General features: G+C 37.1%; 1 protein-coding gene across 2 annotated transcripts in view; it reads left to right on the top strand.

The window, feature by feature from the left end:
• Positions 1–16,497, top strand: part of ADGRB3 (adhesion G protein-coupled receptor B3) — a 781,830-nt gene that overhangs the window by 299,881 nt on the left and 465,452 nt on the right. For both annotated transcript variants that reach the window (XM_059083264.2, XM_067011391.1), the window contains exons 4-5: positions 1,486–1,647; positions 7,809–7,973. In XM_059083264.2, coding sequence (XP_058939247.1) covers positions 1,486–1,647; positions 7,809–7,973 — 327 coding nt within the window. The remainder of the gene's footprint in view (positions 1–1,485; positions 1,648–7,808; positions 7,974–16,497) is intronic.

Raw genomic sequence — 16,497 nt, 5'->3', positions numbered from 1 at the left:
GGTTGAAATATCACAAGAAAAAAAATTTGCATTAGATTTTCCCCAACTTTAAGCTTAAATTTTTTTCAAAGTGTGCTTGTCTGTGACCTAGTTGTCATGGGCCCTCAAGGAGATAAGAAGCTTACACCAGAATGTAACTTGAACTACTTTATCGAACACATGTTTTATTTCATCTGACTCTGTTTTTTGGACAAAGAACTTCTCAGTGATCAGCAAGTTGAGTTACATTCTGGTCCAAACTTCATCTGTCCTAGGGTCCCAGCCCGAGGACCAGATGCCTTGTTGCACTGCTAGTCATTTCTAAGTCATGTATTAACCTTTCCAAAAAAGGTGGAGAATGGATCCTCATACTCTATCAGTTGAATTCTCTTCTAAAGGCAAATCAAATTCTAAACAGAATCTGTAAAATATAAATTGCTCCTTGATTTATATAAGCAGTGATGCAGAGTTTTCAGAAACACTTCACCAAGTGAAGCAAAAGTAGTCTTTTTCAACAAAGTCTAAATTTAATTTAACTCGTTCCTGCCAGCAGGTAAATGGCCCAATTTTGTATTTGTAGAAAAGCAACTGCAAGTTTTCAAATTAGTGTTAAAAATCTATCCTGAACACCATTCCAGAATAGAATTAGAAGCCTGTTGAGATGGTCTTAGAAATTCTTGACTTTAAGTCTCCTTGGGACATGACTTTGGATCATAATAGAACTTAGACATAGTTTCAGGGTGATGCCTACTCCATGAAAGTTAATGAATTCAGACATTCGGTGACTTTTAAAGCCCTATTTTTTTAGTAAATTTTAGTTCCAGATTAAATTAATAGAAATCCTAGAGGAATTTTCCTTCATTTCAAGTAAAACTTACTTCTCTACTGTAGATCATCATAGGGAAAATTGTGAGTAGAATGTTTTTGAAAAAATTATCACAAAATAAATAGCTGTCATAAGATGAAAAAGTAGGAATTGCACAAGGAATAAATTATAAACAAGTGTGAGTGTTCAACACAATAAAAATTTGATATGCCCAAACTCCCAGAGGCCCACCTCATCCAGCATTAGAAAGGAGATTCTGGAACAAACGACTGGGGAAGGATACATCAATATATTCCTACTCACCAAAGCCAGAGTAAGTTTAGCAATACATTTTGTTTCCTCTTCCATCAAAGGACAAAGCTTTAGATTGGCTTGAAGAGAATCACTCCAACAATCATTCTTGAAAAATGCTGACTTGTCCCTTCATAGCATCCATGGCCCAGTGGATTTGTGAAGTGGAGTCTTGCTAACAAGGTTATAGCTAACTTGGATCTTGCGTCAGTGTAATAGTATCTCTCTTTAAGTTTCTTTTTCTCTGAAATGTTTTTGTGTATCTTTGATGTACTGTCATGTTTTCACATTGAAATTATTCTTGCATGTCATAATGTCAGTTTGGTATAATGCTTACTAGATGAATATTCAATACAGTATTTCATGTTTATTTGTTGTCTTGCACACAGGTGAATCTGGCGTGGAAGAGTGGTCCCAGTGGAGCACATGCTCAGTTACTTGTGGTCAGGGGTCGCAGGTGCGAACCAGAACTTGTGTATCACCTTACGGGACACACTGCAGCGGCCCATTAAGAGAATCAAGGGTTTGCAATAACACTGCCCTCTGTCCAGGTAGTGTTAGCAGCAACTACAACTGTGGATGTTATTGAATTGTGTCATGCTACGCATTTGGAATGATGTGTTATTTTCATATGAACCTGGTATAGGCATTTTAATTAGAGTGGATAAGTGTAATTTGTATTCAACTGTGAAATTTTATTATGTGTATGATTCTTTCCGCTTTCAGAGCAGCCAAGAAATTACAAAAGTGACTCCCTACCCACCGCAGCTATAAGCTTGAAATTCTGTATCTGTTTCTAATGGTATTTAAGGTTCCAAGTCTTTCCTTATTTTAGAGGGTGAAAATGTCCAATTGAATGTTGGAGGAATAGTGAAATTTGCCAGCATCCTGGAAATGTGATCAGTACCCGGTGTTTAAGGCAGTGGTTGATACAGCCTTTAAGGCAGTCAGCTATTTTCCTACCACTTATTTGACCCCATCGGGGAAACTAGTGCCCCGGGCCAAAGGACTTTCTGTTAGTTTATTTCATTCAAGTGACAACCCTCCTCAGAGCCATCCTCTGCTCTTGTAAACGTAAAGTCACTAATGGGAAAAAGAAAAAAAAAAAAGATCTTTCATATTAAATGGAGCATAACGTAATAGCTTACCCACTTAGGATCAGATTTTCCATGTTACATCAACATTTTTTTTGTCCATTGGTGCATACATGCATATTATAAGCATTTCTTCTTCTCAGACCACTGACTTTCATGTAAAAATAAGTACTACAAGGATTCTGGGCTTTCTTTCAAGAAGTCCGAAGCACGTAATCCTGTGACTCTCCAGGTCTGTGTTTCTGCTCAGCCATTTGGTGGATGGCTGATGCCGACTCAGACCCCTGCAGTTGACAATGGCTTTGCATTCACAGCCCTTCCAGAGGCCTCTGGTGTGAGGTGGGCACAAAGAAAGGGCCTGGCATTACAGCCGCCTTTCATCTGGTGAAGTGTGCATTAGTCTTCTGGCAAGTTCCATTTCCAGAGAAGCCTAATTCTGCAGTTGCTAAAAGCAAGAGTACAGAGCGGGTGGCATGGGGGAGGGGCAGGGACAGTCCCCATTTCCCAGAAGAAGGGGTGAGGGCAACCCCTTCAAAAACAATTTGGAGGAGGAGCTGTTTAATAGGTACAGAGTTTGGATTTACAGAATGAAAACATTCTGGAGACCTGTTTCCCAACGCTATGAATATACTTAACACTGCTGAATTGTACACTTACCAAGGATTAGATGGTAAATTTTCCGATAAAATAAAAGGCAAGCTGGAAAAAATAAAAGGGGAAAGAAGTGGCGGGCAGTCGTGGAGGAGGAATGCTGCAGTGAGATGGGAGATCCCTTTGCTACAGGCTTGGGAGGCACAAAGCAGTAGACAAAGGTAGAATTAAAAAGATAAGATGGGCAGAATAAAAAGAAAAAATATATATATATACATAACTGAATCACTTTGATTTATACCTGAAACATTGTAAATCAACTATTCTTCAATTTAAAAAAAAAGATAAACAGGGCAGAAAGGTATGAGGGAGGGAAGACAGAATTAGTAGGAAAAGAGCAATGGTTCCACTGAAAATAAGAAAAGTCAGTGAGGAGAAAGAACATCAAATGAAACATAAAAAGATAACAGACGGGGGAAAATGCGTAAGGAGATCATGGGTGGGTAAGACAAGGAAAAAAGTTGACAATAATAGGGGTCACAGAGCAAACGTACGCAAGTACATTAGGCAAGAGAAGGGAAACGAGCAGTAAGGAGATGGGCATTTTAGAAATTGTAATGTGTCTAAATTTTATAGGTAAAAGGACCTCGTGAGGAAATGCTAGTGGATTTTCAGGTGGGTGTGGGTCAAGTGCATTGTCTGGACTAGAACTTAAAGCTGGACCCTATTTACAGTATTTATGTTAAGGGTTCCACGATCAAGTGCCCTGTACTTGGCAACAAGAAAATCGTCAACAAAGAGTTAAGCTGTACTTGACATATACATTTATGTGGTCAGCATCCTTCTGAAGAGTCAAGATCCTTTCAACATACAGGGTTAGAATCTAATGGCAAACAGATCCCCAAATGGAAGTCTGAGTGGGTGCTAAAGTGTTCTCTACAGTTCTCCATTCAGAGCTAACTTTCCAAACACTAGTTATGAACACTCACTGGCTGACATGTGGAAATCTCCAACCTTCTGCCCAAGGCTGCTGACCCGGCCCCTCACTGGGCGTGAGACCAGTAGAGTGGGACCAGTGTGTACTCCCTTTCACTCTGCATCTCATGTCCAGAAAGCTGAATACTATTCTATGATTATAAAGCTTTTCCTCAGTTTCTTAAACCTTCTACTATTATGCCTACTGAAGAAGTACATACTAAACACTGGTTTCTCTCCACCTTCGTATACGTATAGGTTTATCTTTTACTGATGATAAGAAATACGTATCTTTTTTTTTTTTTTTTTTTTTTTTTTTTTTTTTTTTTGCGGTACGTGGGCCTCTCGCTGTTGTGGCCTCTCCCGTTGCGGAGCACAGGCTCCGGACGCGCAGGCTCAGCGGCCACGGCTCACGGGCCCAGCCGCTCCGCGGCACGTGGGATCTTCCCGGACCGGGGCACGAACCCGTGTCCCCTGCATCGGCAGGCGGATTCTCAACCACTGCGCCACCAGGGAAGCCCCAGAAATACGTATCTTGTAATCATTGTTATAGTGCCGATGTTGAATTAAAGACACTAAAAAGCATTTTGTTGATTTCTTTTTAATTTTCCAAACATGAAGAATAATTTAGCAACTTTATTATTTTAAAAATGTAGAATCAGTATCCCACTACAGGAAATTGTGATACCTTTCAGACGGTGATTGTGCTTGTTATGAAATACTTTGCGTTCGATATTTTGTTCAATTATTTGTCATGCTGGTAAATATGTATGTTTTTACACAATATATAATGAAAACAGTGACAAAAAGTGAATTTAAAACCTAACATAGTACGCTGAACAGTGTAAATATCTTTCTGAAATACTTTATTCCCAAGAAGAAAACTATCTCAGAAATAACCTACTTGTCACACTGTGAATAAGCAAGGGTATTTGCTATTTAATTAATTAATGAAAATGACACAAGGACAAACTGAATATTAATGTCACTTTTCACAAAATATGTGGGATGATAGAACTAGAGCTTATATTTATTTGTACTCTTAAAGGCTAATCAATAGTATTATAAAGTAGTAACTTTTCACCAGCATTATTCACATTTAAAGAGTTTTTAAATTGCATAATAATGTGTTATTTCTAATATGAATCCTAAGATATCCAGCCTTTTACAAAACTGTTGCTCTGACATCATAGTGTCTTCAGAACCTCTTATTGTTCAGGGCAGAAAATGATCGGGATAAACAGAAAGTAAATTGAGAAAAATAGAGAGCTACATGAAATTCTGTATTTACTGCCCTGGTTTCTGACGTACAGTTTTATGACCTCTTCCAGGATTTCTCAACCTTGGTACCACTGACATTTTGATATGGATAAATCTGTGTTGTGGGGCTGGCCTGAGATTTGGGGATGTCTGGCAGCATCCCTGGCCTCTACTCATTAGATACCAGTAGCCCCCTTTCTTCCCCTGAGCCGTGACAACCAAAAATGTCTCCGACGTTGCCAAATGTCCCCTGGGAGGGGGAGGTCATTATTGCCCCTGGTTGAGAACCACTAGTCTACTCTATATTCCAGGCTTTTAGAAAAAAGCTGATTTAGGCTAAGGAACGGTTTTGATTTTTTTTTTTTTTTTTATGTCACTGTTTTCACATCCATTTATTTCCCTAAGAAAAAAACCTTTCACTTAAAGGAGTTATTTTATACATCCCAATCTGAATCACAATATACTTTGTACACTTATTTCAGAAACCTGGTAGTAATATAATTTGTGTATTGTGTATTCCTCATTTCGTCTCTAGATAAATCAGAGACATGATATTATAGCTAGTGTCTAAAGAAAAAACTATAAAAATGGATCAATTTGATTTTAGTTTTTTTGGTACATTTTTCAAATGGACTAGATCATTTACAGATTTTCATACTTTACTGAAAATAAAGTAGTTTATCCAATGAATTTCCATTAAAATAAAAAAAAATTAATCTTTATCATAAATCTTTATGAAAAGGATTCATAAAATTACAAGACTTGTGCTACAATTTCCTACTAATTCAATAGTATCAAGTATCAAAAGTAACAAATTATTAATAATTGTATGTCTTTTTCAAATGAAAAAACATATTTTTGCTTTTTAAAATTGATGTGGAGAAGTCATGAAATTTCACCATGGAGCAATAAAGACTGTTAAAAAGTAGTGAGTAAGAACCTGCTGTATAAAAAATAAGTAAATAAAATTAAAAAAAATAAATTCAAAAAAAAAAGATTAGTTTTCAGAGGATTCTAGCTCCATAATTTAACTAAATCATCAAGATTAATGAACATTTCTTTGAGATTTTAGAGAAAATTCTGCCAGTTTAGCAGCTTTTTCTTCTGGGATTGTTCACTGCATGTGCAACAATGTGATCTGATGGGAGACAACAGAACCAGAACAGAACAGAACCAGACATAAAAATACTATATAGTCTGTTAGCATCTTATATAGAAAATCAGGGAGAAAAGATGGTTTTTAAGTGGAGAACATTTGGTAACTAGAAATAAATGCAAAAATTGCTTACAGGTGTGCAGTTTACATAACAAAGTACATTCATATATGTTACTTCCAAATTATTTTGCTGTAATTGATCATATATACCTATATGTAAATATAGGTATGTGTGTATTTTTTTCCTTAGACTTAAACACAGTCTTACTATTTATTCTTACACCGATGGATACAAATTGTCTTTGGTGTTCCCAGACGTAAATGGGAAAAATGCAAACATCTTAATTTCTCTCACTTTTTCTGTATAGTATTTTTGAAATATACTTTCCAGCAAGTTTCACAGAATCTTAAAGAATTTTTCATTGGATATTACCTAAATTTGGCTAATTTTTCCAATATTTGAACATATTTTCACAAGTTGGGCAACTAAATAGTATAAATAGAAAAGAACGGGCTGCCTCATAATTAAGGATGTCAGATCTGTGTTTTTAAAGTAACAACTTGGTCAGCAGATAACATGCAAAATATTCTAGATGTACTACATTTACTGGCATGTGTCCTCTGACACTTCTGCTTACCCCGGCCAATGTTGAGGAGAAAATGAACATCTGTGTCATGTTTTGTGATTTGTGATTGGACAGTGCAAGCAAGTGACCTAAACTTTGATCCCTCATGGACTTTCTGCAAAAGATGTCAGCATTTCTTTGCAGTGGTTATTATGGAGGAACACAAATTATGTTAGTATTCCGATCAAGTGTGAATTCATCGTAATGGCATATTTGAAGTACTGGTGTACTGATACTTATATAAGACATAACTTAATAAGATCATAAGTTTTTTCTAGAATTTTTATTAATTAGGAGGATTTCCAGTGTATCCAGTTACTGGAAGAGGACAGGTATCTTCTGTTTTTCTGGCTATTAGAAAGAGGTCTTCATATTTGCCCCTCGTTTTAAAACTGGGGAGAGAGGAGGCTCTTATGCAAGTAGATAGAGTTTTTGAAATTTCCCTCTTATTCAAAGGACAGTGACTTTAAACACCCACATTTTTTAAATGGCAAAAATATGTTTTCTAAAATGTGAGGTCAAAAAGCTGTTTAAAATATGTACCATCAATTTTCAGATTTTTTTCATTCTCTGACACCATAAAATTTATTAATCCTGAAACCTTGTAAATGTTGGAAGAATTAAATTGACCCTTATCTATTTAAATGCAATTTTAACTCCAGAAGATCACTCTAAGAAATTTAGTTGATGTTACTTTTACATAGAAGTAACTCATGACTATTTTACTATGATGGAGAGAGGTGCATTTCCATTCAAAAAAACACAAAAACATTTAAAATTTATAACATAAATAATTGTTCAAATACAAAAAGAGGTACATGCAATTTTCCATTATTTAAATGATTGCTGACTTAACTTACATTTTGTGACAAATAAGAGTAATTCAATTGAATTTTTAAAATATCTTCATACTTGTCTATTTGATGAGTTTTTTTCTTAATTATAGAGAAAAATAATCTTTGACTTCGCCTCTTTGCTTCTGTTGTTGAAGCTTCTTTGCTTTATTACAGTCCATGGAGTCTGGGAGGAGTGGTCTCCGTGGAGTTTGTGTTCATTCACGTGTGGTCGAGGCCAAAGAACAAGAACACGGGCGTGCACTCCGCCCCAGTATGGGGGAAGGCCGTGTGAAGGACCCGAGACTCATCATAAGCCTTGTAATATCGCTCTCTGCCCAGGTGAGCCTGTTCTGGATTTGGGGAACTTGGCATTTATGTCCCTGTATATGGTCCCTAGGATACCTAGGAGATATTAAGAATACGACGTTCATTCAGTCACACTGGAAAATGTGTCCTTTGCTTATTGATTCTTGCTTAAATAAAATTGGGTACCTTCCTTGATTCTATCATATGTAATTGTGTATAATATTTCCTTGACTGAGTATCAATGAATGCTCACCTTTATTGGATTTCTATAAATAGGTATATTAATGATTCCCACTAAGATTTTATCTCTACTTGGATTTCCCTCCTGGAAAAATTATAAGCCATCCCAAAGACCTGAACTGACTGTTGCATCCACATTGTAACTAGAGAGACCGGTGTGGAGGCAACCCTTCTGATGTTATCCTCTCACACTCAGCTCAGGCGTGGGATGCACCCTTGACCACGTGGGAGCATGATAGACATTTGCTAGCAAATCAGACTCTCTAGATTCACTGCTAGATGCATAAAATGGTTAGATCATAAATGACATACAGTCTTCATGTGATTACGAAGACTGTATAGTCTGTTCTTAGAGTGTATTTATGTTATTTAAAATTTTTTTCCTTCAAAATATTTCAATTCTGTTTTACCTGACTTTGCTAATTCCACCCATTACTCCAGAGAGAAGTCTTCGTAATGCTATTATTTACGTTGCTGAAACGTTCACATATAAAACAGATACCTACAAAATGAAAAAGACTGATCTCCGCCTTGAAGGGGCTTGCGATTTATGAGAGAAAATAAAAACAAACAAATGATAGAATCTCCCCAGGAAAAGCAAAGGCACTTCTAGAGGAAGACACAGACAGGAGTGGCAAATGGCAGAGGCTAGCAAAAATTGCAATAGGACCATTAGAAATAAGCATCATCTTCTCTTTGGGAGAGTTTCTCACCTGTCCATGCAGTCACATGTTCTACATGCAAGCAACAGAGCTGGGATGCCAGTAATGAGCTCCAGATACATTATTCAACTCACACTGAGTTACATTTGCCCTCGAAATTCCCCAAGTTAATACCCTATATTATAAGGCAGTGATTCAAAGTTCTTCTGGAAATTTGAAGAGTCGAAAACATCTGAAGACTGAAAAACATCCAAAAATGTAGAGAAACAACAGTCATCTAACAAGCTTAACTGTTCTCTTTTACTGGCTTGCTACACTTAGGAATATACATGTAAATATGTAGTAGTTGTATTGAGTAATATCATCACTTTCAGAATGTTATGAATTCTACAAATAGTGAATATAACTCATATGATTCAGTATTCAGGTATTATGAATATTGGGGAGTCAATAATCATGATTCCTTATTTGCAAATCACTCCCAGAAAATCTATTTATGTTCTGTCTTATTTCTATCTCTCTGTAAACATACAGATAGGCACACAGACACACACATATATATTTATGCTCTGCCTTTTTTCCAAAGATTTGAGTAAATTTATACAAATTTTGGAATATTGGAATATTTTTTTTAACTGCTGAGCTCTGATATTTATGGGGAGTCAGAGTTCAGTCTTATTTTTCTGTGGAGTGTGAAAAAATAGATAGCACTGGGAAATAAAAAATTATAGCTAACTATAGACTCTCTTTTAATATATTAGTTTCTAATTAATTCTTTTACCTCAGTTGATCCCCATAAGTACAAAGATAAAATGGCACTGATCAGTAAAATGTTATCAACCAGATTTTTCATAGTCCACTTTCCATGAATTTTTTCTAGCAGAAAAATGCTTGGGTGAGTACACAGAGGTGCTGAGTTGTTACAATTTAGATAAGAGAACTCATTTTTCTAAGTTGATGTAGTTTTTGCTTTATCACTCAAGTAGTAACCATGTGTGTTTTACCTGTATTATACTATCACTGGAGCCACTCTAAGACCCTTAAATTTGGTTGGCTTTCTTTTGTTAGGTCTGTAATTTTGGGGAGTTATGATTATACTAATTATAAATCTGGCCTAGCTCATATTTTCTCACAAAGTGAGCATTATGGATCTATCTTGAATACTTAATAAATGTGTTGTTTCTGACTTCCGTTATTTCCATTCTTGGATTTAGTTACATCATAAAAGATAAAATTCTTACCATATTTTATCCCAATTTCCTTACTGTCTGAAAGGGAATTCTTATAGCTATGATTTTAAAAGTATATTTTTATACTCTGCTCAAAATTTTGGCATTATGTTTTTAAATTATATATGTTTGGTACAAATATTTCAAATTCTTCCTAGATATTAGAAGAATTAGAAATAATTTCTTATAGCTAATCTCAGGCACCTTCACTGAATATAAAACATTATTAAGTATCAACTAGATGTAAGACACTACTGAGAAGAATATATAGTCCTCGATCTCAAGAAATTTGTAATATCTTATGAGGATTTAGAAATAAGCATGTGAAAAATTGAATGCAATTCTGAAAAACACATACAAATACTCTAGTCTCAATGAGAGGTGGTAATTTGAATATTAAGTGGTTTCAACCTCCATTTCTTGTAGCCATCCTACCTGAGATCCCTAAGACAACCTCTTAAGGGAAAACCTATAATGGGAAAAGTGTCAGTGATGAAGAAGTGCGCCAAGACCCACACTTGGTTCTCCTTGGTTAGGCTGATTGTGGAGCAAAGATGAATATTGCTCACATCAAATAATGAAATGGTTCTATTTATGCAAATTCTGATGTCTACTGCTAAGTAGATGGCATCCTATTTTTATCTGATACTTTCCTTAGTCAATATCCAACTTTCTTCCAGCTTCTTTAGAGATGAAAGTAAACTACTTGCCTGAGATCCATATAAGGAGAGAAGAAAGGAAGGAAAGGGTAGATCTGATCTGATATTTCCTAGTTTGAGTTACTAGTTACCGACTTCTGTACTGTGTCTGAGAACAGTGACTGGTGTTGATTGGCCAGAGGTATACAGAGCAAAGAAAGGATTTCACTGCGATTCATTCACTGGCTCATAAACGTGATGGGACTTCGTCTTCCTCCTTTTCTCATCTGTAGTAATAATTACGTGTGGTACTGTGGAAGGATGTGTGTACGTATGTGTGTGTTCAGGGGTCTTTGGGATATGTTTCTCTTATCACCAAAGTCAGAACTTCTGGCAGTCCAACCTATGTTTTCTGTTTTCTCTGAATTTTCATTGCAGTCACTAATTGAGCACCAAGTTCATAATTGATATATTTGAGGACAAGGAGATGCTCTTTTATTTCCTGTTTATCTCTCCATGCCACTTTGTACCTGGTGGTATGCAATAGATGACTATTGATTGGATTTTCTTGACATGTACGAATTTCTAATACTCATCCAAATTTTTCTAGGACATTTTCTGTGCCTACTTAATAATACATTAATGTGTTGTAGGGGAAAGATCTTGGACTTTTGCAAGAAAACACATATTTAAATTTAGATATCATCTTTTCATATCTATGTTGCCCCTCTGATCCTTAGTTTCTTCAGCTGTACAATGAGGACAATATAGTAATACCCTCTTCATGAGAGGACCATGGTAGGTAGCAAACTAGCAAACACTCTCTAATACTAGTATTATTATCATGTCAGTGTCCTCCAGTGAGAGTCCATCAGGATGACACCTGTAGTTGAACAAGTTGGGTTTGTTACTCTTGGCAGTGAGGGGAAATCAACATAGGGAATTGCAGGGCATCTTAGTAAGGGGATGTTAGGAAACACTTATCCAGGGTTTGGGCTTGTGTTGGGTGATTTCACAGAAGGTTTAAAAAAGTGGGGTTTGCTCCAGATTTGATGATGTCAGGGAAGGGGGACAATGCTATGTTTGGGTATCTTAGTAAATTATCTAGGAGGAGGGAAGACCAGACGCAGCTGGTGAAGAAGTGAGTCACTCATCTTAGCTGAGAGAGGAGAATGTTTGGAACATTGTGGGTTCCACGGGGACCTTGTCTTTGTCTATGGAGTGACCTTGTTTTACCTCATTTTAGTCACAGTCTCAGAGTGACCTTGTCTGGTTCTTAATGTGTTTTCTGATAATTTTAGGTCCAACAGGGGATAACACAGCCTCGCTGTGACACCAAGGAAGCAGGCAACAATACCCAGGTCTGGCTAAGTGTCAGACCTGACCCTGGGTGTCACCTTGGTGGTGACTCCTCCTCCAGGGTGATTTGATCACTTTAGATGCTTCTGTTTTTAATGATTTTGATTTTGATTAGTATTCAGCTGGAGAAAAGTGACAGACATATGGAATGTTTGCATTTTCTAGGTAGGCCCTCCATTAAAATTATATAATGTATATCCACAAAATCAAATTGATATTGTCCTTTCCAAAATTAAATTATTTTGGGAAAATGAAAGCTTAAGTTTTTAGTTCAAAGCCTCAAGCTCTATGGTAATTCTCTTCATAGTATTTTACTTCATAGTAATAATTTTATTTTCCCTCTGTCAGTAGCTGAAGACTGGAAGAGCCAATGATTTAAGTTTGGCCCTCTTTGTTTCAGTTTTGACAATTCTCTTTTTGATATATATTTAGGAAGTAGAGTACAAGTAATATAGAGGATAGGTAGGGATAAATAAGTGAGTGACAGATTGAAGACTGAAATAAAGAACTATTGACAAGTTTTCATTTATATATGGGGCTATGTATAAATGAATATAATTATATGACTCAGTGGTCTGGAGTTCACGAGACATGGACTGAGGTTTAGTCCCAATCCTTAATTTTATTTATTTATTTACTTATGTATTTATTTATTTATATTCTAATCCTTAATTTTAAATATTTACTTGGGCAACTTCTTCCTCTTTTCTATTCCTCACTTCTTTCATTTTTAAAATAGAGCTGGTATTCATTACCCTACTATATCATAGGAATGTTATGTGATTAACATTAGGTAGAAGAATCTTGAAAACTATAAAACAATATAAAGTCGAGGATCATGATTTATATGGGAATATTACTTTAAAAGCAAGGGATTTGGTGAAGTAAACTCAGGATATTATGATAGTTTTTGAGCTTTATTTCTTATGGACAGCCTTCATCAGACACTCAAAGGTATTCTCTGGCTAGGATCGTTCTAGGGAGAAGTAGCTGCATAAGGGCCCATTTCAGTCTGTGGGGCTGAGCAGTCCTGCATTTGAGAAATTCATTCCTGAGAATCCAGAACCGTTCCAGACAGATCCCATTCGGTCGTAGTTTCCAGATATATTTGCAGATTCTTAAACTCTAAGAAGAAGCAAAGAACCACCCAACGATAGGTCCTGAGGAACACAGTTGGAACCTAACATCTTTTACGTAGAGCAAAAGGCTTCAGTCTCCTGTGGTCCTAGTATTTTGATCCTTCAGCATTTGTGAGAGGGTGACCTCCTCACAGTCCCTCTGCAGGGAGCGTTCCTGTGAGGACAGAGAGTGGAAAGATCCCGAGCCTCTGCCCTACCTTGGTTCAAAGGTCCCTGATTGTCTCAACATGAGGATGCTATAATTTACAGCACAAATGCTGCCTCGGTAACCTGGTCTTTAATTAAAATTTGCATATCATCATCTTAACCTTCTAGTCTATTATGTGGCAATTGTATTCATTTTGTGTCATTTCAGATTTTCAGCATTATTCCGGTGATCTTTCAGTGCTTAGCTTATGAGAGTTTTAAAAAATTGTGTCTTTCTTAATCCTGGCTTGCTTTCTTTTACTATTTAATATTTTTCTCATTTAAACTTTGTCTTAATTTACTTACCAACCTTTTTTTTTTAATCCTTCTTAGCCCTTACCACAATAACTTGCTTCTATTCTTAGTTCTAATTTTTAAAAATGATATTTCATTTTGATTTTCCTCTTTTGTCATTTATTTTAAAATGGCAAATAGGAAACATAGGTTTTTGCGCTTCAGCATATGGCTCTTCTACATTTCAGTCTTGTATCCCAAAGGAGTCTTTCCCGTTCCCTGGGTAACTCCCAATTTAGTAAAAATCAGAGCTTTCCAACTTTGGCGCCCCTAAATCAGATAGCCTCAAAGTCAGGGGCCAGAACTCTTCTCCCTCGATTCCTCCCTACAGGTAACTTAATCAGCCATCAGCAATCAACCCAGAGCAGTTGTTGAAATGATGGTTTTAGTGTTCAAAATATTCATGACTTTAACTTGTGGTTATTATTATCCAACCTATACTATAGTGTCACCAGTTATTGGTCAAGATGAGAAAATAGACTGAAACATAGTGTTTTCATTAAAATATATCATAGTCACAGGGAACTATATTCAATATCCTTGGATAAACCAGAATGGAAAAGAATATAAAAACAAATGTATATACGTGTATAACTGAATCACTTTGCTATACAGAAGAAATTAACACAACATTGTAAATCAACTATAAAAAAATTTTAAAAATAATAACATAAGATAAAATGTATCATAGGAATTGTCCCCTGCACATCAGAGATAGGTTTTTCTTCCGGGTGAACACAATTGCAGAGGAAGTTTCTTTAACACAGCAAACCCCAGGAATCTAATGTTTTAGCCATTGCAATTTTAATTCTTCTGGGTCCAGAAAATCTGGTCATGTGTCACATTGCTGTAAAAAAACATTGTGTCCCCAGAGTGACACTGTTGTATAAGGAAGCACATTACGTGAAGGTAGGACAGGCTGATCTCGGCATCCTCCCAGCTTCAAAACACAGCCTCGCGTTCTCTATTCTTAGTCACCTTTGTGGGATGGTTCGTTAAGAAGTAGGCATTTGGAGTTTTTAAATTGAAAAACAGCACTGGAAAAATCCAACTGCAAATGCTTATGACGGAAATGAAAAGAAAGTAAAAAGCCTAAGAAAGTACTGATTCTTAACCTGGCTGCCTATCATGGGAGAAATTATGTCCTCTAATGCGACGTTTACCAAATGGTGTCCCATGAAAAGGAAAAAAGAGGGAAAGAGGGGAGGGAGGATTGATTTTTAAATAAATTTGGGAGATACAGCTTTAAACAAAGTCTATTCAGAGTAGGACTCCCTGCATCAGGTCTATAATGGCATCACACATTCAACGCGTTCCAAATAGACATTCTTATTTCAGGACTGTGTACCCGCGGACCTGTTTGAAACCTACTCTAACCCAGTTCAGTGAAAGGTTCTACCATTTACCCACATCTCCCATACCCATTCTTGTCTCTGTGCAATGCAATCTACACGCAACCGCAAAATGAAGGGTCAAAATGTCACATCTCAGATTGGCTCCAACCTGAAAAACAAAAGAAGAGACATTCCAGTTGACAAGTGAAAAATTAGTAGTGTAAGTCTATTATTTTAAGGCAGGATGGTGACTGCCAAGGAGAAAAAAAATCAAACAAAGTGATCTAAAAGACTTACGAGTTGACTTTGTAGATAGTGTCTGAGACCAAGAAGGGTGGAATGAGGGGTGGCTCTTTTTTTCATTAATCTCCCAGCACAAAACTTTTGTTTACTAGATGAATACATTTCTTTTATGTGAATAAAATAAAATAAATTTCAGGAATAACCCGCCCCCCAAATTCACATCTCTTCCCTACTTTAAAGTCCTTTTGTGGTGCCTCCCCTTGTTGGCCCCATGCCTGCCAGGCCCTCCAGGGTCGGACTTCTGCTCACCCTGCAAAGCCACCTCCTGCCGCTTCCTCCTCTTCATGAGCCCCACGAGACCCAGGCTTGTCTCTGTCCCCGAATACACAGAGCTTTCTAGACCTCAAGACCTCACTCGGGTAGAGCCTTCCACGGAGCTTTATGTTTCTGGCTTCTTTTAGTGATGGCCCCTAAGCTCTCCTGTGGTCACACTGCTTTCAGAACACTTGCAGCTGTGATTCTCTTGTTCACTCATTTGTTTACTTGTTTATCATCATCTGTCTCCACCCCAGCCCCTCAGACTACACGTTCCAGGAGAGCAGCGCTTGGTGGGTCTTTATCAGCACAGTTTCCCCTGAGTCTAACAGAACAAGACCGGTCACAGTGCGGATGCTCTGTGTGCATCTTTACTCAGGAGTACAGAGGAGCCAGTTTGGGAATGTTTACATTTCCCCAAATCATCGGGAACACTTTTCTGACAAAATGACAAGGTGCTAATTAGCCTTCAGGAGGAACACAGCTCTAGAAAGAAAGCTTTGAGGTGTTTTCAAGCTCGTGGTTTGGCAGTGAGTCTGGGGGTTCTCCCTGTAAGTGTGGAAGGCAGTCGTATCTGGGTGGGTGGTAGGGTGGGGAGGGGCTTGGGGTCTCTTGCCTCCGTACTCACCCAGGTGGGGAGTAAACCTGAATGCAGCTGAAGGAGAAGCAGCTTTGGCACCACTCTGGATCGCAGTTAAGCATCAGATTAAAAAAAAAGGCTCTTCATGTCTTGTGTGGTACCTAGACAAGAGGTTATGAAAGAGAAATCTTAGGTGTATCATATGATAATTGGTTTTTATTTTTAAATAACTCAACATTTAATCCCTGAAGTATAATGCATATATCAGACTAGGAAATGCTTAAATGCCCATAACCGAGCTCTTAGTTTCCACCTCTCAAAAATCTCTACTTTTTCCC

The sequence above is a fragment of the Kogia breviceps genome, chromosome 13 (assembly GCF_026419965.1).
Source record: "Kogia breviceps isolate mKogBre1 chromosome 13, mKogBre1 haplotype 1, whole genome shotgun sequence".
In the NCBI taxonomy this organism is placed as follows: Eukaryota; Metazoa; Chordata; class Mammalia; order Artiodactyla; family Physeteridae; genus Kogia; species Kogia breviceps.
Note: the sequence above shows the minus strand (reverse complement) of the source record. Positions and strands in the feature narration are given on the sequence as shown.